The following is a 24,695-nucleotide window of genomic DNA, read 5'->3' on the forward strand; positions in this document are numbered from 1 at the left end:
CATTCTGTAATATATCCCTTTGATCTTTTCATAAACTCAGTATATAGGCTGGAAACCTGTGACCCGATCTTTGGATCATTCTCAGGTGTAACAACGCCACGTACTGAGTATTATAATAATAATTATTGTTATTGTTGTTATTGTTGTTGTTGTATTGTTATTTATAATTTATACAATTAACCTCTCTGTGGTTCGACCCCGGTCTTGCCGGGTTATTTATTACTTCGACACTCCTGCACTTGGGAGAAGACATCAATCTTTTGGTCGTGTCAATCATCATTTTGCACTTGAAGTATCAATAACTCCTTAACTAAAACATGTTTTATAATAACAAGTTTGATATTATAAGATACCTTTAATTTATGGTAAATATTCATCTTAAATGCAGGCCTATCAAATAAATCAAAGGATTTATTGATGAGTTTAACTACTGAAATTGAGAAGACAAAAAGAGGGCTAAGCTTAGAAAAAAGATGTTGGTTCAGTCCAAATTGAAACACTGTTCAGTCATTGGATCATAACTGAACCTTTAGAACTTGGATTTAGGTTTGATCTATATGGATGGAAAGCTAAGACATAAGCCTAAAACTTTCATGGGGGTGCAAGATTAAAAAAAAAGTCATTTTCAAGTTAAAATTGGAGCAACAACGGAGAAGTCCGAATCTGTCCTGCAGCCCAGACACTGTTCAATGTTCAGCTCATATCTTGAGTTCTAGAAGTCCAAATGCATTGATTCTTTTTTTGTTAGAAAGTTGAGACAATTTCCTAGAACTTTCATAATTAAAGTCTGTTTGAATTCTGACGTTAGCAATGATGTTTTGTTTAGACAAGTCAAGATCTTTCATAACAAGGAAATGATGTTTTGTCACCAAGTCAAGATGTGGCCATCCACTCAACAATTAGTCATCAAATCAATAGTTCCAAATTTTGGCATATAAAAGGAGGCATTTGCCATGCATCTAGGTATCTTGGTTCTGAGATCAAGATCTTGCTCTTGCTTTCTTTCTTTGTATTTTATAATGTTAAGTTTTATTTTATACTATATTAATCTCTTGTTTATGCTTTTTATTTCCTTTCTGTTCCTTTACTTAGCTAACTTATATCTTATTTATTTTCATATCTTGTTTATTTATGTTTCTCTCTTTCATTATGTTTAGCTAAATTTATTATGTCAATGTTTGGGTTACACTAATGGTGTAAGAATAAGTATAGTATAAACTCAACATGGACTTTAATGGTTAATACTAACATGTTTTGTATTTGTTATCTTGTTCACTTTTAATACTTTGCTTGTTAAATGGTTAATCTAGATTTATGTTGTATAATTCTTAGTACAATAAATACTTGGCACTTTCATAGCCCAACCGTATGATATAACCGACACCTGTGCTATGAAAGGAACTTGATTTGTTGTTAACATAAGTTATAATCATGAATACTTGACAACATTTACAAGTATTAGCATTATTCGAATAAGATAACTAATGTAATCATGTTAACAATTTATAATCCGATTGGAACCTCCTTTGTGTGGTTTCCAGTTAAGTAATAAGAGTTTATACTATACTTGTTTGAAATACCATTAGTGGATCCTCTAACTTTGACAATTTTTTTTTTATCATTGTTTAATCCTTATATCAATATCACATCTCAAAGCTCTCTTCAACTTATTATTGTTGTTGTTGTTGTTACTACTACTACTACTACTACTACTACTACTACTACTACTACTACTACTACTACTAGTATTATTATTATTATATACTTAACCTTCTTGTGGTTGGACCCTGATCTTGCCGGGTTATTTATTATTTTGACACTCCTACACTTGGGAGAAGACATCAACTCTTTGGCTGTGTCAAGTTTTTGGCGCCGTTGCCGGTTGTAAGGTATCCTCATTATTTTTAGAAAATATGGCTGAAGAAAACTAGTCGCTTCGTAATGAGAATAATGAGAATAACTGTGTTAGAACTCTTAAAGACCATATGAATCTCACAAGAATAAGTGCACCCTCATGCATAGTTTTTCCCCTCTGATGCATCTCATTTTAATTTGAAGCTAGACATTGTTCAACTTTTACCTTCTTTTAATGGCTTAGATTTAAAAAATTCATACTTGCATTTAAGGGAATTTAAGGAGGTCTGTAACACCTACAATGACTCAAATTGTAGTATGAACACCATTAGATTAAAGTTTTTTTCTTTCTTTTTTCATTAAAAGATAAAGCTAAAACATGGCTATAGAATTTGAGACTAGGATCTATTCGTGCTTGGGATGAAATACAACAATAATTTTTATAGAAGTTTTTTTCTGTCTCACAAAACAAACTCTTTCAAAAGACAAATCATCACTTTTACTCAAAAGCCAGGAGAAACATTTTACCAATGTTAGGATATATATCGAGACTTGCTTAATACTTGCCCTTATGATGGTTTTGAAATATGGAGATTGGTTTCACATTTTTATGAAGGGTTAACATCTAGAGATTGACAAATGATTGAATTGATGTGCAATGATACTTTTAAAAATAAAGACCCTAATGAAGCAATGGAGTACCTAGACTTGTTAGCTGAAAATGCTCAAAATTAGGACATTACATGCACTTATGAGGCACTAAGTAAAACTCAACCTCATACATCCAGTGTAGGTATGCACAACCTTAGGGAATATAATGACCTCCAAGCCAAGTTTGCATCTTTAGCTAGAAAAGTCGAGGTATTAGAATTGAAAAGGAGTGGTCAAATAAAATCTGTTCAAGACATTGTATATCAAATCTGTGAAACCAATGAACACTCAACAAATGATTGTCCATCTTTTCCTTATTTTAGGGAATGCCTCCATGAACAAGCTCATACTTTAAACAGTTTCCAAAGGCCTAATAATAACCCATACTCACAAACGTATAACCCTGGTTGGAGAAATCACCCAAATTTCAGTTGGAAGAGTGATAACAATAATGCACAAACTTCAAAGCTACCGTCTCAAACACACCATAATTTCCAAAATTCTCATGGATATGCACCTTCTTATGCTCTCCCTCATAGAAAAAATCTTGAGGAAACATTACATACATTCATTGAAAAGTAGGAGACAATCAACACTCAACTTACTCAAAGCATGATAATTTTTAAAGATACTCTTGCAAAATTCACATGTGCTCTTAGTTTTCAAGAGAAAGGTAAGTTTCTATCTCAACCACAACAAAATCCCAAGGGGCAATACAATGCAAATGCAAGTAGTTATGGAACCTAACACATGGATCAAGTCAAATTAATCATCACTCTTTGCAGTGGTAAGGTTATTGAAAAACCCACTCTTGAACCTTGTGAGAAAGATGATTAGTTAATCTTTTAGGGTAAGGAAGAGATTGAACATGAACATTGTAAATAAAAGGCTGATTCCCCGCCAGCACTTTTATTTCCTCATGATATGACCAGACAAAGAAAAGTTAATCACAACTCTGAAATCTTTGAAACTTTCAAACAGGTAGTAAGGATCAATATACCCTTGTTGGATGCTATTAAACAAGTTCCTCCTTATGCTAAATTTTTGAAAGATCTGTGTACTGTGAATAGAAAACTGAATGTGACAAAGAAAGCCTTTTTAACCAAACAAGTAAGTGCCATTTTTCAGAATAATAATGCTTTGAAATATAAAGACCCTGGTTTTCCTACAATTTCTTGCTTTGTTGGAGAACATAAAATTGAAAGAGCCTTACTTGATCTTGGAGCTAGTGTGAATTTACTTCCATATTCAGTCTTTCAAAGTCTCAATCTAGGTAAGTTAAAACCAACCTTTGTAACTCTTTTACTTGTTAATAGATCTGTAAAAGTGCCTAGAGAAATAGTTAAGGATGTGTTAGTATAAGTTGAAATTCATTTACCCTGTAGATTTTGTTGTCTTTGATACACAACATATTGAAGCAGGTAATTCAATTCCTGTCATCTAGGACATCCATTTCTTTCAACTTTTAATGCATTGATTAATTGTAGGAATGGAATAATGAAGTTATCATTTGAAAACATGGCATTGGAGATGATTATTTTCAATATTTACGAGCAACCTGGAGATGATAATGATTTACAGGAAGTGGACTTTATTGAAAAATTAGTTCATGATCAATTTCAAACCACTTCCAGTGAAACTGAGATTGATGACTCTGACGATTTGCAAATGGTCTATTTTCAGAAAGAATCAAAGGCATGTAATTGGAGATCACAAATTGAAGAATTGCCATCATGATCAATTGAATCCATACCTTCAAGTGTTCAACTACTAAAACCTGATTTGAAGCCATTACCATTTAATCTCAAATACTCATTTTTAGGAGAAAATGAAACTTTTCTGGTAATAATCTCTTCCAAACTTAATGCACATCAAGAAGGTAAGTTATTACAGACTCTGGAAATGCATAAAAATACATTAGGATGGACCATAGCTAACATAAAAGGAATTAGCCCTTTGATTTGCACATATAGGATTTATTTGGAGGAAAATGCTAAACCCTCTAGAGAAATGCAATGAAGGCTTAATCCTAATATGAAAGAAGTAGTGAAAAATGAAGTCACTAAACTTCTAGATAATGGAATCATTTATCTTATTTTCGACAGCAAATGAGTAAGTCCTACTCAAGTTGTACCCAATAAGTTTGGAGTCACTGTGATAACAAATGAGAAAAATAAGTTAATTCCAACTAGGGCTATTACTGGTTGGCACATGTGCATTGATTATAGGAAACTTAACTCAATGACTAGAAAATATCATTTTCCTTTACCTTTCATGGATCAAATCCTAGAATGAGTTGCAAGTCATGAATTTTATTGTTTCCTAAATGGCTATTCAGGTTATAATCAAATTGAAATTGTATTGGAAGATCAAGAGAAGACTACTTTCACATGTCCATTTGGTACTTTTGCATATCATTGGATGCCTTTTGGATTATCTAATGTACCAACCACGTTTCAAAGTTGCATACTTAACATATTCAGTGATATGGTTGAATGTTTTCTTGAAATTTTTATGGATGATTTTTTTGTTTTTGGTGAGTCATTTGATGATTGTTTGACTAACTTAGAAAAGGTTTTGAGAAAGTGTGAAGAGAAGAATCTTGTATTGAATTGGGAAAAATGTCACTTTATGGTAACAAATGGCATTGTACTTGGTCACATTGTTTTATTGAAAGGAATTGAGGTTGAAAAATCTAAAATTGAGTTAATTGCCAACTTACCAATACCAAAATCTGTTAAAGATGTTAGATCATTCTTAGGACATGCTGATATTTATAGAAGGTTGATCAAAGATTTTAGTATAATATCTAAGCCCTTGAGTAACCTTCTAATAAAAGATAATATTTTTAAATGGACTAAACATTGTGAAGAAGCCTTTGTTAAACTTAAAAACTTGTTTACTTCTGCTCCTGTCATTTAACCTCCTGATTGGTCATTACCTTTTCAAATAATGTGTGACGCTAGTGATTATGCCGTGGGTGCTGTCTTAGAAAAAAGAAAAGATAAGAAACCTTATGTGATTTACTATACAAGTAAAACTTTAAATAGTGCTTAAATGAATTACACTATCACTCAAAAAGTATTACTTGCAGTAGTATTTGCTTGTGAAAAATTCAAATCTTACTTGTTGGCTCACATGTTGTTATTTTTAGTGATCATGCAACATTGAAATATCTTTTTTCTAAGAAAAATTCTAAGGCTAGATTGGTGCAGTGGATTTTGTTATTTTAAGAATTTGATATTACAATCAAAGACAAGAAAGACACAAAAAATGTTGTCGCAGATCATTTGTCAAGATTGACAACATATTCGAACTCTAACATCATACCAATCGATGACTACTTTCTTGATGAATCTTTACTTTCCGTATTTACAATGCCTTGGTTTGCTAATATTATTACTTTTCTTGTTTTAGAACAATTGCCAGCTTATTGGAGTACCCAAGATAAAAGAAAGTTTTTGAACAAAGTGAAGAACTTTTATTGGGATGATCCTTATTTATTCAAATATTTTTCTGATCAAATATTTCAAAGATGCATTCCTGACAATGAGGTAAGTGGTGTCATTAAATTTTGTTATTTTGAGGCATGTGGGGGTCATTTTTCATCAAGAAAGACAACTGCAAAAATCTTATAAAGTGGATTTTACTGGCCCACCATGTTCAAGAACTCACATATATTCTGCAAGACGTGTGAAAATTGTCAAAAGTTGGTATCTATTTCAAAACGTCACATGATGCCTTTAAATCTTATTCTTGTTATTGAGATCTTTGACTGTTGGGGTATAGATTTTATGGGTCCATTTACTGCATTATTTGGTTTTTTTTTTTTTTAATCAAATGTAAGAAATTGTATAGATAAAAAAAGAGTAAGACAAACTTGCAGTACAAGCTGAAAACCAGCAGAACATTACATGCACCAGCAAAGGGAACAGACTCCTTTGAACACAACAGGAACAAACTCCCTTGAACAAACCATGGCTAGATAAGCCTACATTAACAACAAAGGAACAAGTTCCCTTGATCAAATATCAAAGCCGAGCAGCAATAAAATAGCAGAAAAGAACAAACTAACAGATAATGATATGCTAGGAGGACCAAAAACCAGCAGTGATCGGGAAACAAAATTCCTTGGAATGCAGTAGACAATCCAGCAAGAGAGGAGGCCAACTCACAACCTACTCCAACTAACCACACCAGCAAAAACCAGCCCCAAAGGCCCATAAAAAAACCCGAACCAAGCAAACCATGAAAGCATCAGTTTGGAGGTCCAAAAGCCGGCTGTATCAGAGAGCAGACGAATAGAACCCCTGGAAAGCCAAAAATAAAGATTCATGTGGGTGCAGGAGAAGGAGGGATCCTTCTACTACCAGCATGTTTCCGTTGAATGAGGAGCTTCCCATTGTGGTTGACCGGTTCACCCAAGGGGGGGACATCAGTAGGAATGGTGGCCAAAATATCTTCCCCCAAAATTAGGGGCACCGTGGAAGAAGTAGCTCCCAAGTCCACACCTGCATCAACTACTGTCCCTGCACCAAGTGAATTAACCACAACAGCACAGTTAGAGGGAACATCACTTCTTCGAGACATAGCAGATACGATTGTAACTGCAAACACCTCCTTCCTTTTGGGGGAGTTACTGATGTGCTTCTTGGATTTTCTCCAAGGCTCCACCGCAATCCAACCATCAGAGGCATCATCACAAGGAGCTGGCTCCGAGTCCACAATTGTTACAATTGAGGAATCCTTGAAAGGACCCTGAACTGAGGGAGGCTGACCCTGTCTTGGCTTACTAGAGGGAGGTATCTGAGGGCCCAGGCGGTGAAAAACACTCCCTTTACCATTCACAGGTGAAGTGATACCCGCTAGTGGAGGGCTGGCAGCGGCATTGGGGTAGAGGATCCGCGTGTGGCCAAGGACATTACAGAAGTTACAAAATTTGGGCAAAGCTTCATAGACAACTTTCTAGTTGAGAATGGGATCAGATGGCAGGGACACCGCTACATAGTTTTGAAGGTCCTCGCATAGGTCAAGTTCAACCAACACACGAGCATATGACAAACAAGAGAGAGAGGATGTCATATGATCACATTGGATAGGCTTGTCCAGGATATTAGCTATCTTGGATAAGCAAGATGGAGACTAGCAATAAAAAAAAAAGTTAGGGAATTTGACTCAAACCGAGGCTCTTGTCATCTCTTCACTGGAGAAGTCAAAATATTTTGTCATCGGTTTCAAAACAAGAGGTCTCCCATACACCTGATATGGACCCCTACGAAGAATATAGGACTTGTCCTCCTCACTGCTGAATCTATAGATGAGAAGCATGAATAGTAACTGAAGCTTCACGCTTCCAAACAGAGGAAATAATACCATTCAAAGCCCTGTAGCCTGGGCTTTTGCCAGAGACATAACCTATTGCACATAACTTCAAACTGAGGCTGGAAATCCTCAGGAGAAATAGCACAGGTCTTAGTAAGATGGTTGAGAGAGAAGTTTTGAAGCTTTGTACATGGAGAAGACTGCTTGCTGGTGGAGAAAAGATCTGCCCATACCTTACCACCAGAAGGGGAAGAAGAGCCAACAACCACGGTGATTGAGGGTGGGCCACCGCTAGAGGGAGGGGTGGTATAAGGCCAGCAAGAGGAGGAGACAAGGGAGAAGAAGAAGCAGGTCTTCACAGTCATCATCAGTGAAAGAGAGATCCAGTTGTTCCTCATCCAAGAGATCACCAGCCAAAGCATCATCTTCAGAACAATCATCTACAGTGACGTCATCTAAGGAAACAGGACTAGGAGCAGCCTCAGGGATAGGCTTAAGAACGCTAGAACACACAGCACTGGCCAGAGGAGGGAAGGAGGAGGATGAAAGTGCTTTGATAGCCAGAACAATGGATCTAGCATGGTCAGGATTATCTGGAGTAGGGTCATGCAGGGTGGCTTTCCCATGTGTTGCAGCAGCTATAGCCTTCCGCTTGTGCTTTGCCATTTGAAATGGAGCATAGGCGGGAAAATGATAAAAAAGGGGGAACCGAGAATTTGAGAAAGACCAGGGAATCAGAGGATGGGGGAAACGAGATCAGTGTAGGAAACAAGACAAGGAATTCAAAGTGGAAGACAAACTCTAGCCTCACGCCAGCACCAGCAGTGGAATCATCTCCATGGAGGAGGATCTCTATCTAGATTCTCTCTTTAGTGTGATTGACGACTAAGAGCTCTTTCTTCTATTATTTGGTTTCCTGTACATATTATTCGTAGTAGATTATGTTTCAAAATGGATAGAGGCAATTCCAAGTTGAAACAATGATCACAAAACAGTGGTAAAGTTTTTGAAAGAAAATATTTTGAGTCAATTTGGAATTCCTCGAGCCATGATAAGTGATGGTGGAAAACAATACTTGCAACAAGCCATTTGAGTCTTTAATGAAGAAATATAAAATCACATATAAAGCTGCCACCCCTTATCACCCCTAGACAAGTGGACAAGTAAAGCTTGCTAATAGGAAGATCAAACATATCTTAGAGAAAACAGTGAACCTTAATAGGAAAGACTAGTCTTTAAGACTTAATAATGCACTTTGGACTTATCGAACTGCTTATAAAATATCATTAGGTATATCACCTTATAGACTATCTAAGGAAAACCTTGTCATTTGCCTGTAGAACTTGAACATAAAGCTTATTGGGCTATTAAAGCTTTCAATTCAAACCTTGATGATGCTAGTCAGCTGCGAAAATTACAAATAAATGAGCTTGAGGAAATAAGAAATGATGCATATGAAAATTCAAGAATTCATAAAGCAAGAATCAAAGAGTTTCATGACAAGAAAATACTGAGAAAAACATTCAATGTTAGTCAAAAAGTCTCGCTTTATAATTCTTGACTCCATTTATTTCTTGGAAAACTAAAATCAAGATAGAACGGTCTTTTTATTGTGAAACATGTGCATCCATATGGGGCTTGTGATATCGAGAATTCAAAGAATGACAATGTTTTCAAGGTAAATGGGCATCGTTTTAAAGTTTATTTTGACAATTTTTCAGTTGAAAATGACTCTATTGAATTGAGTGATCCTGTATATAAATATTGATTCCTTTTCTCATATTATTTTGTGTTTCATTTGGGTGTAACTTTTTTTTTGCTAGTCTCTCTCACCTTGGTCAAATGGCTGATAACGGTACTTCGTGACATAAGTCGATTTTTTTAGTTTCCTATAATAATTGATATTTGTATATATTTGTGCAATTCTTTGCTCTTTCACGCTTCCTTGAATTTCTTTTCTAATTCTCATTTGAAAATGGACACCACTCTTGAAAAATTAAAAAAGTATTTTCTCGCTTTGCCTCGAAATGCGATTGCAAAAATTTACCGTGCTAGGTGTGTGAGATTGAGGTTGTTAATGAATCATGGATTTCCTGAAGATATTTGCTGGCTAATTGAAGCAAAGGTCCGATTATCAGGTGAGTCTAATTCTTTCATTACATACATGCCTAGAATATGTAAAAGCATTTTTGCAAAGAAACATCATGCAAAACAACTGAAAGTCTGTTACAGATGTGCCAAATGGACTTGTAAGACAACATGTCATTCTTTAGAAATGATATCTATAAACTGTGAAGATAAAATACAATTCATTAAGGATGGCCCGAGTAAGGGGTTTTTAAATAATCTTCTATTGACTCTTGAGACGCATCCTAGTGGAGATGTGCACCGTGCAATTCATGATTTATGGCCACAATTCCATAAAGAACATGCTCGACATAGTCTTGGAAATCTGATTATAAAAGACCCTGTTTGCCAGTTTTTAAGAAAACTGGATGGGAAGCCTATCCCCGACCCATAGAGGACGTTTAAGCTGTTTTTGAATGTAAAACCAAAGGAAGATGAGCTATAATCACAACTACCTATAGATACACATGGTTTTTATGATAACTTGTTGTCTTTTCTTGATCAAGCTATGGAACAAGAATTTCTAACATCTTCGACACAACAAATCATAATCTCTGCTGCTATTGCTAAACAATTGATTGACCAACTACAATATTTCATTCATGTCATTGATCCCTGCATGAGTCGTCTAAATTGATCAACTAAGAAAAGCCGTAAAAAGCTTAGATTAGATTTGAGCCTTAATTTGTGAAACCTTGTGTCTTTTGGTTTTATTAATAGCATATTATTTTGTTTTGTTATTTTTTATATTTGTTTAAGTATGTTTTAGGTTTGTCAGTGTTTGCTATTTCAGGTGATGTCTTCTATACTTTATCTTTCTACCTTAGAACATTGAGGACAATGCCTCGTTTTGGTTGGGGGGAGAGAGTAGTCGTTGACATAAAAAAACTAACTTAGTAACTGTTTTTGCTATTATTAAAACCATTTGACAAAATTGTTATTAGGATGGCAGAGTAAGGAGGAAATTTTATTGACTCTTGAGATGAATTTTAGTAAGTATTCTTATCAAGGTCTATCAAAATACTTCTTGAAATATTCAGGTTTACAAACTCTCGCATTGTTATCACTTGATTTTGCTCATATTCTCATTTGACAAGTATTATTAAACCTTCATTTTCACACACACACACACACACACACACACTTTAACATATGATCGTGGGTTGCATATTGGATTATTATATTAATTATGTTCTTTTGTTAAAGGTAACAACTAAGGGAAAATGATAGTATAAAATTTGCAAAAAATAAATTAAAATTATTGATAATATTGATGATAATAAAAACATAGATAAGTTTGGTTTTGTAACCTCCCTAACCTAAGCAATTAAGCCTGAAGGGGTGTTTTAACACCTAATATCTTAAAGTCAACCGATTTGGGAGCTCTTGGCCCAAAGCTTGTTACATGGGTTAAGGAGAAAAGCTTAAAGGAGTCAAATATTGTACTATCTATGTATCAATATCTGTAACCCGAGTTACTAAGCTCGTGGGGTGTCTCAACACCTAATGTCCTAAGATCAACTAGTCTGGGAGTCATTAGCTTAAAGCTCGTTATATGGGTTAAAGATGCATTGTGTTTGAAGTTGTATGTATAAAAAAAAAAGAAAAAATAAATAATCTCAACCCAAGAAAGTTAACCATAAACATTAGAACATAATATTGTTTTCTTCAAACAAAAGCCCCATCATCTATGTTTTCATACATTGAGCACATAAAAAGAAGGTTTATTAATATCTTGTTTAAGAAATATGAAGCAACAATATATATTTAATGAGAGTTTGTTTATCTAGATAGATTAATGAAAGTTGAATGATGAATGCCTTGCTTTGTGGAAGTTGCAAATTATTTTAGCGCTTTGATTACTAGGGACTAGTAATAAGCTGGCTAGGGGGGTGTGATTAGTACTGAAAAAGTGAATTTTTATCAAGGTTTTATATCATCATTTGGCACTTGAAGTATCAATAACTCCTTAACTAAAGCATGTTTTATAATAACAAGTTTAATACTATAAGATACCTTTAATTTATAGTAAATGTTCATCTTAAATGCAAGCCTATTACATAAATCAAACGATTGATTGATGAGTTTAACTACTGAAATTGAGAAGAAAAAGAGAGGGTTAAGCTTAAAAAAGAGATGCTGGTTCAATGCATCAATATTTTACCTATATATAGTGGCACTCCGGTAATTTTTTGGGGTTCCTAATAGTATTTTTGATATTTTTATATATATAAATACTTGTAAATTTTTTTACATGTAAAAAAACAAAAAAAAACCAAAAATAAATATAAAAGGAATAATGACGCGGGTCCAACATCCATCTTATTATGTCATTGTTCGTGAGTTCAATGTCCGATTCTCAAGTATGGTTATACCCATTTCTCAATGATATTAAAATAATTTTTGTTTTATAAATAAATATTGTTTGTTGACACGTGTTTTTTTTTTTTTTACAGAAAGGATCGATGTCAAAAATTTAAATACCAAATATGGATTATGTCCATTCTTTCTTTTGGTAATCCAGATGTAACTCTCATTTTTAGGGTCAAACATCAATATTTTAGACGAATCTTCTATTTTTAGGGGCTGATGTCATTTTTAACGTATCTCCTATTTTGAGGGATTGATGTTATTTTTAACGTGCCTTTTATTTTTTGGGATCAATGTTAACCAGTTAAAAAAAAACAAAATTGCAAATAAGCTCAAAATATAATAGCATTTGAATCAAATAAAAAACACACAAGTAAGGGTAACTAACCTCGTACCTGAATCTCTGGGACCAGTGTCTAATTTGGGATTTCTAGTTCCCTCAAATTACTAGATGACAACTCCAATAAAATCTTCATTTCCCCCTAAATCAAGAAAAATCTTTTTGTTAAAAATAAACAAAAAGTGGAGCCGTTCGTGTATGACAAATCCCACAAGAACAAGTGCACCTTCATGCATAGTTTTCCCTCTTGATACATCTCATTTTAATTTTAAGCCAGACATTATTCAACTTTTACCTTCTTTTCATGGCTTAGATCTAGAAAATCAATACTTGCATTTGAGAGAATTTGAAGAAGTTTGTAACACCTATAATGACTTAAATTGTAAAATGAATGCCATTAGATTAAAGCTTTTTCCTTTTTCATTAAAAGATAAAGCTAAAACATGACTACAAAATCTTAGGTTAGGATCCATTCGTGCTTGGGATAAAATGCAATAATAATTTTTAAAGAAGTTTTTTCCATCTCACAAAACCAACTCTTTCAAAAGACAAATCACCACTTTCACTCAAAAACCAAGTGAAACATTTTACCAATGTTGGGATAGGTATCAAGACTTGCATAATACTTGCCCTCATCATGGTTTTGAAACATGGAGATTGGTTTCACAATTTTATGAAGGGTTAACACCTAAAGATAGGCAAATGGTTGAATTGATGTGCAATGGAACTTTTGAAGATAAAGACCCTAATGAAGCAATGAAGTACTTAGACTTGCTAGCTGAAAATACGCAAAATTAAGACACTACAGGCACTTACGAGGCACCAAGTAAAACCCAATCTCATACATCTAGCGGAGGTATGTATAACCTCAGGGAATATCATCCTCCAAGCCATGTTTGCATCTTTAGCTAGAAAAGTCAAGGCATTAGAATTGAAAAAGAGTAGTCAATTAAAATCTGTTCAAGACATTATGTGTCAAATCTGTGAAATAAATGAACATGCAACCAATGACTGTCCAACTTTGCCTTCTTTCAAGGAATGCCTCTATGAACAAGCCCATGATTTAAATAGTTTCCAAAGGCCCAATCATAACCTATACTCGCAAACATACAACTCTGGTTGGAGAAATCACCCAAATTTAAGTTGGAAGAGTGATAATAATAATGCACAAACTTCACAGCCACCGTTTCAAGCACACCATAATTTTCAAAATTCTCATGGATATATACCTCCTTATACTCCACGTCCTAGAAGAAATCTTGAGGAAACATTGCATACATTCATTGAAAAGCAATAAGCAATCAACACTCAACTTGTTCAAGGCATGACAGATTTTATAGATACTCTTGCAAAGTTAACATCTACTCTCAGTTTCCAAGAGAAAGGTAAGTTTCCATTTCAACCACAGCAAAATCCAAAAGGGTAATACAATGCAAATGCAAGTAGTTCCGCAAGCCAACACATGAATCAAGTCAAATCAGTCATCACTCTTCGTAGTGGTAAGGTTATTGAAAAACCCACTCTTGAATCTTGTGAGAAAGATGATGAGTCTATCTCTGAGATTAAGGAAGGGGTTGAATCTGAACATTGTAAATAAAAAACTGATTCCCTACCAGCACTCCCATTTCCTCATGCCATGACCACACAAAGGAAAGTCAATCACAATTTTGAAATCCTTAGAACTTTCAAACAGGTAAGGATCAATATACCTTTGTTAGATGCTATTAAACAGGTACCTTTCTATGCTAAATTTTTGAAAGATCAATGCACTATGAATAGAAAATTGAATGTGAAAAAGAAAACATTTTTAGCCGAACAAGTAAGTGCTCAATCTAGGTGAGTTAAAACCAACTTCTGTGACTCTTTTACTTGTTGATAGATATGTAAAAGTACCTAGAGGAATAGTTGAGGATATGTTAGTACAAGTTGATAAATTCATTTACCCTATAGATTTTGTTGTCTTGGATACACAACTTGTTGAAGCATGTTGTTGCTACCTAATTTTTGATCCATGTTTTGATAAATTTTCAGAAAAATCCAAAAATAGAGAAAACAACGAAAATCCAAAACAATATGTTTTTTAATATATTTTTGTCATTTTAGCATTTTCAACGTCGTCTAAAAAAGAATTTAAATTTTTAAGGGTCTTTTGAATGCGTTCGACTTTTCACGCGTCATTTTTAAAATCATTGATTTTCCTCATCAAGTCGACGTTGATATCCACTCCACTCCCCGATCCCTTCCCCTCTCAAGCCGCCACTAGAAAGCCCCTCACTTCCTTTGTTCTCCCTTAAGCCAACTGAGAAGAACACAAATGCCATCTCTCTCGTCTTCAACCTACATCACAGCAGCCCCATTTCCCTTCCAGCCGCCTGCCACACCTAGAGAACCCCATAACAGCATCCGAGCTCCTCCACCACAGATCCGTCCCCATCATCTCCTCAGCAACGATGGCCTTCACAGAAGAAGCCTTCGCCCCCCAGCTTCTTCACCGACCAACAACAGTCCTTCTTCCTCCAGCGGTGCCCACAGAAGCGACCCTATTTCCAACCGAGAATCGACTGCCGAACCTGCAACCAGTAGAGAGCAATGAAGTAGAGAAGAAGGCAAAACCAAGAATAAAGCAGATCCAAAACAGAAATAAACAGATCCGTGAACTAGAAAGAAAAAAACTAAAACCAATTGTCTTGTGTATTTTTGGGTTTTTGCAGGTGATAGTGACTCCCACCGCCGGCGTAGGAAGACAGAGGGGAAGAAGACATTCCAGATCCCCTGATTTTTTTTAAGTTTCCAGCAGTGGCACATGAACCCATGCGCCGCCATTGGCGGCACGCGTGGAGGAGACGCATCGCCACTGTTCATATGGGTCTAGAAGGTTTCCTTGCACTGTAATGGATTTTTTGGGGTTTGTTTTGTAATTTTTAAAGTGTTTAATGTAATTTTTGTTTAGTTGTTGAATTTTTACAATTTGTAGCGTGTATGTAAAAAAGAAAAGAAAAGAAAAACAAAAAATATAGTAAAAGTGTATGTGCGTGTTGGTATTTGTTTTATGGATTTTTTTTATTATTATTTATGATAAAATTGCAAATATTAAAGAAGAATTTAACATTTTGATTTGCTTATGGTCAAGAATTATTAACTTATACGTAGGTTGTATTTCTAATATCCGATGAAAAGATAAAATTTTTAAAACTTCTTTAACATGTTAAAGCCATGAAGCAGCTTATCTCAGGTAGGGTGCGTTAGAGATGCTAATACATTCCCTAACCATAACTAGTCCCTCACCCGCGAATCTCTGACAAGATCAGTATTAACCCAAAATTGCTCAATATTGTATAATCAAGTTGACTTTAAAAATAACAAATACTTTTATTTCTAAAAAATTTATCAGCAAGGTAATCAACCTCATTGATATTGGCTTCAATAGTTATTTCATTTCTTGAGTTGCTTTATTTAGCCTTATCTTATTCACCGTGATTTATTCAATTATCTCCATTTCACTTATGAACTATATACCATATATAAAAATAGTATCGTGTGAATAATATTTGCACTAAGTTTCTAGGAAATATTAGAAGGGTTAAAAACGATCTCGTTTAAAACTCAATTTTCTTAAACAGAACTTACAAGATCGTATCTATTCACCCACAATAACATATATGTGAATAATATAGCATACATGAACAAATCTTACCAAATAGCTTTTCTGTCATTCCTAGATTTATAAATTTTCTGACTATAAACCTTTTCATAATGACAACTTCAACCTTGAACTTTTTAGTAAAAGCTTTTCAAAGTGTCTTTGCATTATTGATTAAACTATACACATCATATTGTGTATTGTTTAATCTATTCAAAATGTAATTTTTTTAATGCAAGAAATCACTATGATTCCGTACTTTCAAAGCTACCATAATTATAAAATTAATTTTATTATTTGAAAACTTTAACATTTTTCCTACAAGAATTAACCAAGTTCAAGGTCGGCACATAAATCAACACTTTATGTTGTCATCGTTTAAATTTCAATTTATTGAACTGTTTAGGTTTCTCACTATGCACCATAAAAGATGATGTAATTTTCACTACCAAAATAGTACTTCTCGAAGCAATATAGGTTGAAAAAACTAATTCTCGAATTAAAAATATGATATAAATTATAAAAATAATAGCCAATAATATTTATAAATAAATATTTCAAATCCAAAACAAATAAGTAGAATAATATAAAATTTGAAATAAAGCAACTTGATTATTCTTGGACAAAAAAAAATAATAATAAGAGGGCAATTGTCTGGCCGTCGATGATTTTCTTAAAAAAAGAGAGTCTGGTTCTGTTGCCACCTGAGCCTGTTTCTCTCTCATCTCTTCCCACAAAACAAAGACTTTTTCGTAGGTCGGAAAGTGCTGCTACAAGAGGCCAAAACCAACACCCCAACCAGCCAAGCGTGCCAGTGTACTTCCATTGTCAGCTCTGAAACATTGTAAATGCTAATCCTCAGCCTCAATGGATGGATTTGATTCATTCTTTGACGTGAAAAGGTGAGGATGATCCAGCTCATGGCCTCTAAAAAAACCATAGGGGGGAAACAGGAGAAGAACTGAAAAAACCAGAGGGGGGGTGGGACGAACAGGGTGAAAGAAAAAAAATGAAAAGGAAAAGAGAGAACAGGGACGAATAGAGGAAGCCTGAAATAGAGACGCGAAGGAGTAAGATAGAGGCAAAAAACAGAAGGAAACCAAGGAGGAGAAAATATCGGGGGAGAGGAAAACCGAAAATAAACCAGTAGAGAGAGAAGCAAACAAACAGAAACAGGGACAAAAAAAATACACAGAAGAATACCAAAGACAGACAGAGAAAATGAAGACGAAGATGAAGGGAGCAAAACACAGAACCAAAAAGAAACAGTAGGAACAGAGGAGAGGAGGTCAGCCACTACACCATCATCAGCCTCTTCATCAGCAGAGCAGGTAAGCCTCCTTTAAGCTTTGTAGAATTCAAAAAGGCTGGTACTATGCGAAGGCGTGTGAAGGCTTTACCCAGTGACCTAGCTAGGTCTGCTGGTCCAGCCCAACCACATGGGTCAAGTTAGACCTATCCAAAACAAAGAGGTGAGATTGATGTCTTTTTTTTTATTTTTTTTATCATGTATTTATTTTGTGATTATAAAGATATAAATTTAATATTAAAATACCTAGTTTTCTACTAAATGTTGCAATATATATATATATATGATTTATTTTCATGCATATGGCTAAGTCTTTCAAAGATTATTTAAAAAAAAAATTATTTTATTTTTCTTTTAATATTTGGGATTATGAACTTATACATATTCCTAGTATTAAATAAAAATTAGTTTTTTATGACAATTAGAATGGTTAGGTTTTGCCATACGAGATAATAATCTCTTCACTAAGGAGAGCTTTTCTCAAATCATAGATAGAACAAAAAAAAACAAAATGCACGACAATACCTTACAATATATTAGACAATTAAACAAAGCAACTTATCTTAGGTAGAGCGTATTTGCGGTGCTAATACCTGCTTTTTATGCAATCAGTCCCCATATCCGATCTCTAAGAATAATTAGGGTTATTAGTGATCAAAAAACTAGATGACGACTTCCTTCGTGTTCATACAAAGATAAAAGACAAGGAATTCTTGCCTCCCTATTTTTCCTGATTTTTTCCAGGATACCAACATTAGGATTTGTGGATGCAATCGCTGTGACGTCGCACACATGTGATATATATATATATCCACCCAATAGATAATGATATACTACATTGAAAATGAGATATTTATTATATATTGTTTTTCATGTAAACCATTAACACAAAATCCTGTCGTTGAATAGTGTCTTAGGCTTTGCAAAGTAAGTGTAACTTAATGGATTTGGATGTTACTCCCACACAAACTAATATTTTTGTATTTTTATACATCATCTCTCTCTTTAATTCATAATCAGCCGCCTCCTCAACACTCTCATATCGTCGTTGTTTCGTGTATATCAAGCTATTTTAGCTCTCTACTTTTTCTATTTTTGGTTTGTCCAATTCATTTGTATTTGCTTATACTATAATCTGTTTCTTTTATTTTTTTTTGGGTCAAATATTACGTTTTTCTTTCTGAAAAAAAAAAATACTGAACAAACCATAATCAATGACGGTGCAGAAGAATTGTAATATTAAAATAAAAATAATCGAATAAAAAAAACAACATAATAATAAACAAAACAAAGGAAAACTAGAACCATGAATTTTATTCTTAACCACAGCCTTGAATGAATGAAGTGGTGACCAAATTCTGTTGAATTAGTGCTGAGAGCTCTATCTCTCAGCTTTGAAAGCCCAATTTGCAGATGCTAACAACTTTGACTTCAAATCCTGCCGAAGGCATTCAGGCATTTCTTGGCCTCTTAGCATCCCGAACCAAACTATCTTCAATTTTCGACGTTTCATTAGAAGTAATCAGAGGATACGTATGTGGAATAGGACTGTGGGAGTCTCTTCTAAGAAACTGCTTGAACCACTTGACTGATTTTTTAGGATATCGTTTCAAATCATTATTGTAATCAACATAGTAGAGGCCGAACCTCACAGCATAACCACTTCCCCATTCGAAATTGTCCATTAAAGACCAAGCAAAAAATCCCTTAACATCAACACCATGCTCACTGCAATAAATAAATATTGAATCCCAGTTAGATGGATTTGGTAACTTCATAATATAATTGTTGCTATGGATTAAAAAACTTATTATCAATGATCATTTGTTAATAAATGAAAAGAATTAACCCACGTGATGGATCTCAAAACATTCTTAAGGTGGTCTCTGTAAGATTTTTCTCTTATGGGATCATTAAGAGCTTCCTTTAGTGATGAAGCATTGTTATTTACGTCATCAACCCCTGAAAAAAAATCAGTAAAATAAAACATTATGAACATATATACTTAGTGTTAGAGAAGTACTAAGAAACATAAATGTATGATCGTTCATTTCAACCATACCATTCTCAGTAATGTAAATTGTCGGGTTCCCGTATAGATCTTTGGTGTAATTCAAAAGCCTGCTGATGCCTTCGGGATAAATATAAAGCCATTTTACACCAGCCTGTGGACCTATTGGGATTCCATTTCTCTCTCCTACAAAATTAAGAAATAACAAAGTAAATTAATAATTGATAATTGATAAAACATCATCTAATTGAAAAAAAAAATAAAGAAAAGATATCGATCATTGGTTAATTACCTGTCCAGTTAGCACGAGCATCTGACATGAATCCAACACTCTGATAATTTGCATCGATATTTTGAGCATAATATGTTGTGTAGTAATTAATTCCAATAAAATCATACGATCCCTTCAACATCTTAGATTCCTCGGCAGTGAACTTGGGCAATCTTCCACCAACAAAATCATGCATGTTACGTGGATAGTCACCATTAGTTATAGGATCCATGAACCTGCCACCATGAAGAAAAACACTGATTACCTTCTGTGTATACATACATATCAGGTCTTCTCTAGCTGAATTGAGAATTCAGAAAGTACTTTTGAATTTGATATGTATAAAAAAATACTAACCAACCAAGCATGAAGTCGAGGCTTCGTTTGGTTGCATTTTGATCATCTTCACTGTTTGAGTAAGGTTCAAACCAATGAGAAACAAGTGTTATCCCAATCTGTCCACATTGACATGACTGATATTTTTCCTTGTATAGTTTCACTGCCGCAGCATGAGCAAGCAACAAATGGTGGCTAACCGTATACACTTCAGTGGCACCAGTGTTTAAGGATCGGTGGGGATCATTTACAACGACAGAAATCCTACCCGGTGCCATCGTGCCCATGTCATAACCTTGAACACTGAACATCCATGGCTCGTTCAAGGTAATCCACTTCTTCACTCGGTCTCCAAACTTTTGGAAACAAAGGTCGACAAAGTCTCGGAAATCGTTCCTGGAAATCAATGTTTCATGTGAGAAAATTTATAGGAATGTTTTGAATTTTAGAGAAGCACATGTCCACAAAGTCTCCAAAATGACAGATTAGATTGTAATATTTCGAAGCTACAACAAGTTCGGATATTTGAAGAATAGTTAACGAAAGAGTTGCTACTTACACAATGTTAGGGCTTAAGAAACCACCATATTTATCTTCTAAAGCTTGTGGAGTATCCCAGTGAAAGAGAGTAACGTAAGGCTGCAAACCTATATATTACAAAACATCATATATTCAGATGGAGCGCACAAGATAAACCCTTTGTTCTATAAGAATTTTCGCATCAATTTTTTGGCAAAATATTATGATTAATTGAAGGGAAGGGAAAGGTTATAACCATTCTTAAGGAGGTCATCAATGAGATCGTTGTAAAACTTGATGCCTTCTTCGTTTACTCCAGCACTTAACCTGCCATCTGCATTTTCCAAAAAAAAATCCAACGGAAAGCTATTATATTTACGTGGCAATACTATTACTATGTCAAGAACAAATTCCAAAAAAAACTAAAAAAACTTACGTGGTAATACTCTAGACCAAGAAATGGAGAATCTGAAAGCATCCATTCCCATTTCTTTCATTCTTTGCACATCTTCCTGTAACATTTATCGATTATTTTTAAGAACAATTACACTAAATTAATCAGAATATAGTTATTTACATCATATAGCTAACCACAACCAAAATATGATGAAGAACTCCCATACCTTATAGCGATGGTAGAAATCAACAGCTAAATTTCCGTTGCTATGATCATTTATTCTCTCTGCAAACGTTGAAAAGTTAATAATGGTTGTTTTCTTAGGACATTAACATAATTCTATTCAACTTTTAGCGAGGGAAGTACAGATTTCAAAGAGAGAGATTGGTACCTGTATGTTCCTCAGTGAAAGTGTCCCATATAGCTGGTCCTCTACCATGTTTGTTTGTTTCACCTTCATACTGCATATCATAATAAAACAATAACGAAAAATTAATTAACATAACTAGTATTATTTTAAATAATATGTTCTGTTGCCCTCCTAATTACTGCACTAGAATCAGCAAAATTTAGAGTATGTACCTGGTAAGCTGATGAGGATGTTCCGAAAACAAAATCATCTGGGAAAGAATAACGGCTGAAGTTATCAATGCTTCCCATTGCAGTCTAAGTATTATAAAGGCTTGGGCTTAGTGTGTGAAACAGAGGTTTGTTGGGGTACCAAAGAATGCGACGCAAGTTTGTAAATGAGGCAGAGATTCGGTGCTTTTCCTTTTCCTCGATAGGAGAGATGGTGAGTTACAGAGCTGTAGAATGTATGAAGATGTAGAGATTTGATGCAAGATGGCATGGATGGAACGACCATTTTATAGGCACTAGCTCCCAGCGTGTACAAGCAGCATTTTCTTGACTTTTTTTTCTTTTTCTTTTTTTTTTTAGTTTAAATTAAGGATTAATTTCTTTGACTTTGACAAAGTTATCTCATAGTGCTTCTCTTTTTCTCCATTTTGTTTATTGTCCTGGTGAGAAAGCATTAATTACTTCATAATTTCTAAGAAGTTTCAAATGAGTTGCCATCAAGAAGTTTCAAATAATCAATATAAGTTTTTGGGTTAGAGGAATAAAGAGACTTTCGAACACTTTTGCATGGAAGAATTTCAAATAAGATGGCATTTGAAGGTATTTGAAGTTATTTTAGGACACATCCGTGTCATGCACGACCCACTTAATGGGAGTCATATAATCACTCGATCAACATATATATATATATATATTTTTTTTTTTTCCTTTCATAATCTAATAAAAATTAAACAATTTCGTTACATGCGTGCGTTCCTCGTTCGCCAATTACCACTAGCTATGGATAAAATCAAGCTGCCTCTGTAGGGTCCCATAACAATAGACTCTTTGTTTTCACCCATCCACTTGGGGGCGGCTTCCTAAAATCTTTCCTTTTCAACTTTTCCACGAAGACAATAGATTAGTTCCCAAATAAAAATCATATTAAAAAAATTTCTCAAAAGAAAAACATTTTGCAATTTGATCATGAGCATATTCTTGACTGAATATACCTAAAACATAACCAAAAATTTGCTTAATAGCAATGGATTTACCGACAGAATATTTCTATCGGTAATTTGAGGTCGAAATTACCGACAAAACTTTTTCCATTCGTAATTTAGTCGGCAACTACTGACGAACACTTTCCGTCGGTAGTTACCGACTGAATTACTGATGGAAAGTTCAGAATTTAAAAAATGACGGGTCGCTAACGTGGAGTTTTGGCGGGGTGATTTTTTTCGATGGAATCACTGATGAATTCAAAACGGCAGCCTCGTACAGTGACGTGACCAGTTCACCATTAAACATACTGACGGAATCATTGACAGATTTGAAATGGAAGATCTGTACGGTGACGTGACAGGTTCACCGTTTAAAATGCTGAAAGAATCACCGAGGGATTAGATATGGCAGATCCGTACGATGATGTGTCGATTTTTCCATCAGAATAGCCGACGGACTCACCGACGAAAAAAGTTAATATAATTCTCTGCAAGCCAACCCTCTCCTTCCCTATTTCTCCTTCTTCCTAATCCCAACTCTCTCCATCTGCAAACAACTAGCCCCCAAACATAAATCTCCCTCATCTCAGGACAAACAAGTTATATTTCTTAAAGTTTTGTGGTCACAACATCCGTGTTCTGATTTGCCGATGGATTTTATCAGTTTTTATAAGTAATTCTATCTTTTTAAATTTTAACATTGAAATGTCAATTTTATTGTTTTTTAAGTATATGTATTTTGTTAGTAGATATACATGTTTTATTGTTATTTCTCAAACAAACTTGTAGTATATAAATGTATAATTTTATACCTATTATGGTTTGTTTTAGATTTTGTAAGATCTTATTTGTTTGTAAATTGTTAAAACTGTATGGAATTACCGAATTACATGTGTTGTTTTGAAATAATTAATAGCTTGCTTAATGGGCCTGTTTTAAGTTTTATCAATGGTATTGCGGAGTGGTAATTTCCGTAAATTTATATATATTAATTTGTATGGACTTTGATAAATGATAATGAATATTTAATATTTATGAGAAGTTGTGATTGGTTTGTTGGATAATCTCGAGGTAAACTAATATTTTTGCAAGTGTATTTACCTAACTTAGTTAATTAATACATGATGTCATCATAATTTTATAGAGGTTCGATATAAGTCATCGATGATCATTCATGGATGTATCGAGATTCACTCCAAGGATTGTGGAGGATGGATTATTATAACGGGGTTCAGGGTTTTATTAATTTCACAACATCTATTCTCATAAATTTTACTGGAGGCGGTATTAGATGTCCATGCAGGAAGTGTCAAAATAAAAAGTATCTACATCCGGATGTTGTAATGTGCATCTTCTACACAAAGGGTTTATGGAGAATTACCAGTGTTGGTATGCACATGGAGAAGTATTTGTTAGTAAGAGGAGAATGGGAGCAACGTGCTAGCAACGTGCATGAAGTGGGAAATGACAACACTAATCCTTACAGAAATACAATTTAATGTCAGTCAATGTCCAATCGTAGAAGAAGAACCTAATGCAGATGTAGCTAGGTTTTTTGATTTATTGAAAGATTCTGACGAACCATTATGAGATGGCTCCACAAACCACGATAAATTATCGGTCGTGGCATAGGTGTTCACTATCAAGTCAGATCACGGGTTGAGTGAGGTCGGGTATTACAAAATTATTGAATGGGCGAGAAGCATTTTACCTAAAGGAAACAGGCTTAAAAATAACTTCTATGCTGCGAAGTCCATGATGAAACCCCTCGATTTAGGATACTAGAAAATTGACATGTGCCTTAATTTCTGCATGTTATTCTACCTTGAAAATGCTGAGATGACCGAGTGTATGACATGCAGGCATTACCGTTACAAACCCAGAACTGACAGAAGAAAGACTCTAGTGGCATATAAAAACTTAGATACTTCCCGATCACACCTAGAATACAAAGGTTATTCATGTCACCAAGGACTACTGAGCACA

The 24,695-nt window shown here is 34.4% G+C and overlaps 1 protein-coding gene and 1 pseudogene across 1 annotated transcript; one reads left to right on the forward strand and one right to left on the reverse strand.

The window, feature by feature from the left end:
- The first annotated feature begins 2,233 nt into the window (after nucleotides 1-2,233).
- On the forward strand, nucleotides 2,234-10,392 carry LOC140954973 (uncharacterized; annotated as a pseudogene).
- An 8,515-nt stretch (nucleotides 10,393-18,907) lies between these two features.
- Nucleotides 18,908-21,992, reverse strand: LOC118038121 (beta-glucosidase 12). The gene is made up of 11 exons (XM_035044419.2): nucleotides 21,730-21,992; nucleotides 21,539-21,608; nucleotides 21,374-21,432; nucleotides 21,187-21,262; nucleotides 21,007-21,084; nucleotides 20,791-20,878; nucleotides 20,253-20,627; nucleotides 19,917-20,131; nucleotides 19,676-19,810; nucleotides 19,467-19,575; nucleotides 18,908-19,341 (listed from the first exon to the last, which is right to left on the reverse strand). The coding sequence occupies exons 1-11, from the start codon at nucleotides 21,805-21,807 to the stop codon at nucleotides 19,065-19,067; spliced, it is 1,560 nt and encodes a 519-aa protein (XP_034900310.1). The 5' UTR covers nucleotides 21,808-21,992; the 3' UTR covers nucleotides 18,908-19,064.
- Between the last annotated feature and the right edge of the window lie 2,703 nt (nucleotides 21,993-24,695).

Source organism: Populus alba, chromosome 1, assembly GCF_005239225.2.
Source record: "Populus alba chromosome 1, ASM523922v2, whole genome shotgun sequence".
In the NCBI taxonomy this organism is placed as follows: domain Eukaryota; kingdom Viridiplantae; phylum Streptophyta; class Magnoliopsida; order Malpighiales; family Salicaceae; genus Populus; species Populus alba.

What these genes read in the sequence shown, in the direction of transcription:
- LOC118038121 (XM_035044419.2), bottom strand. Translation starts at nt 21,807, where the DNA reads ATGGGAAGCATTGATAACTTCAGCCGTTATTCTTTCCCAGATGATTTT. An exon ending in CATCCTCATCAGCTTACCAG is followed by an intron (nt 21,609 to 21,729) that starts GTACATACTCTA and finishes TATGATATGCAG; the next exon opens with TATGAAGGTGAAACAAACAA. An exon ending in ATTTCTACCATCGCTATAAG is followed by an intron (nt 21,263 to 21,373) that starts GTATGGGAGTTC and finishes TAAATGTTACAG; the next exon opens with GAAGATGTGCAAAGAATGAA.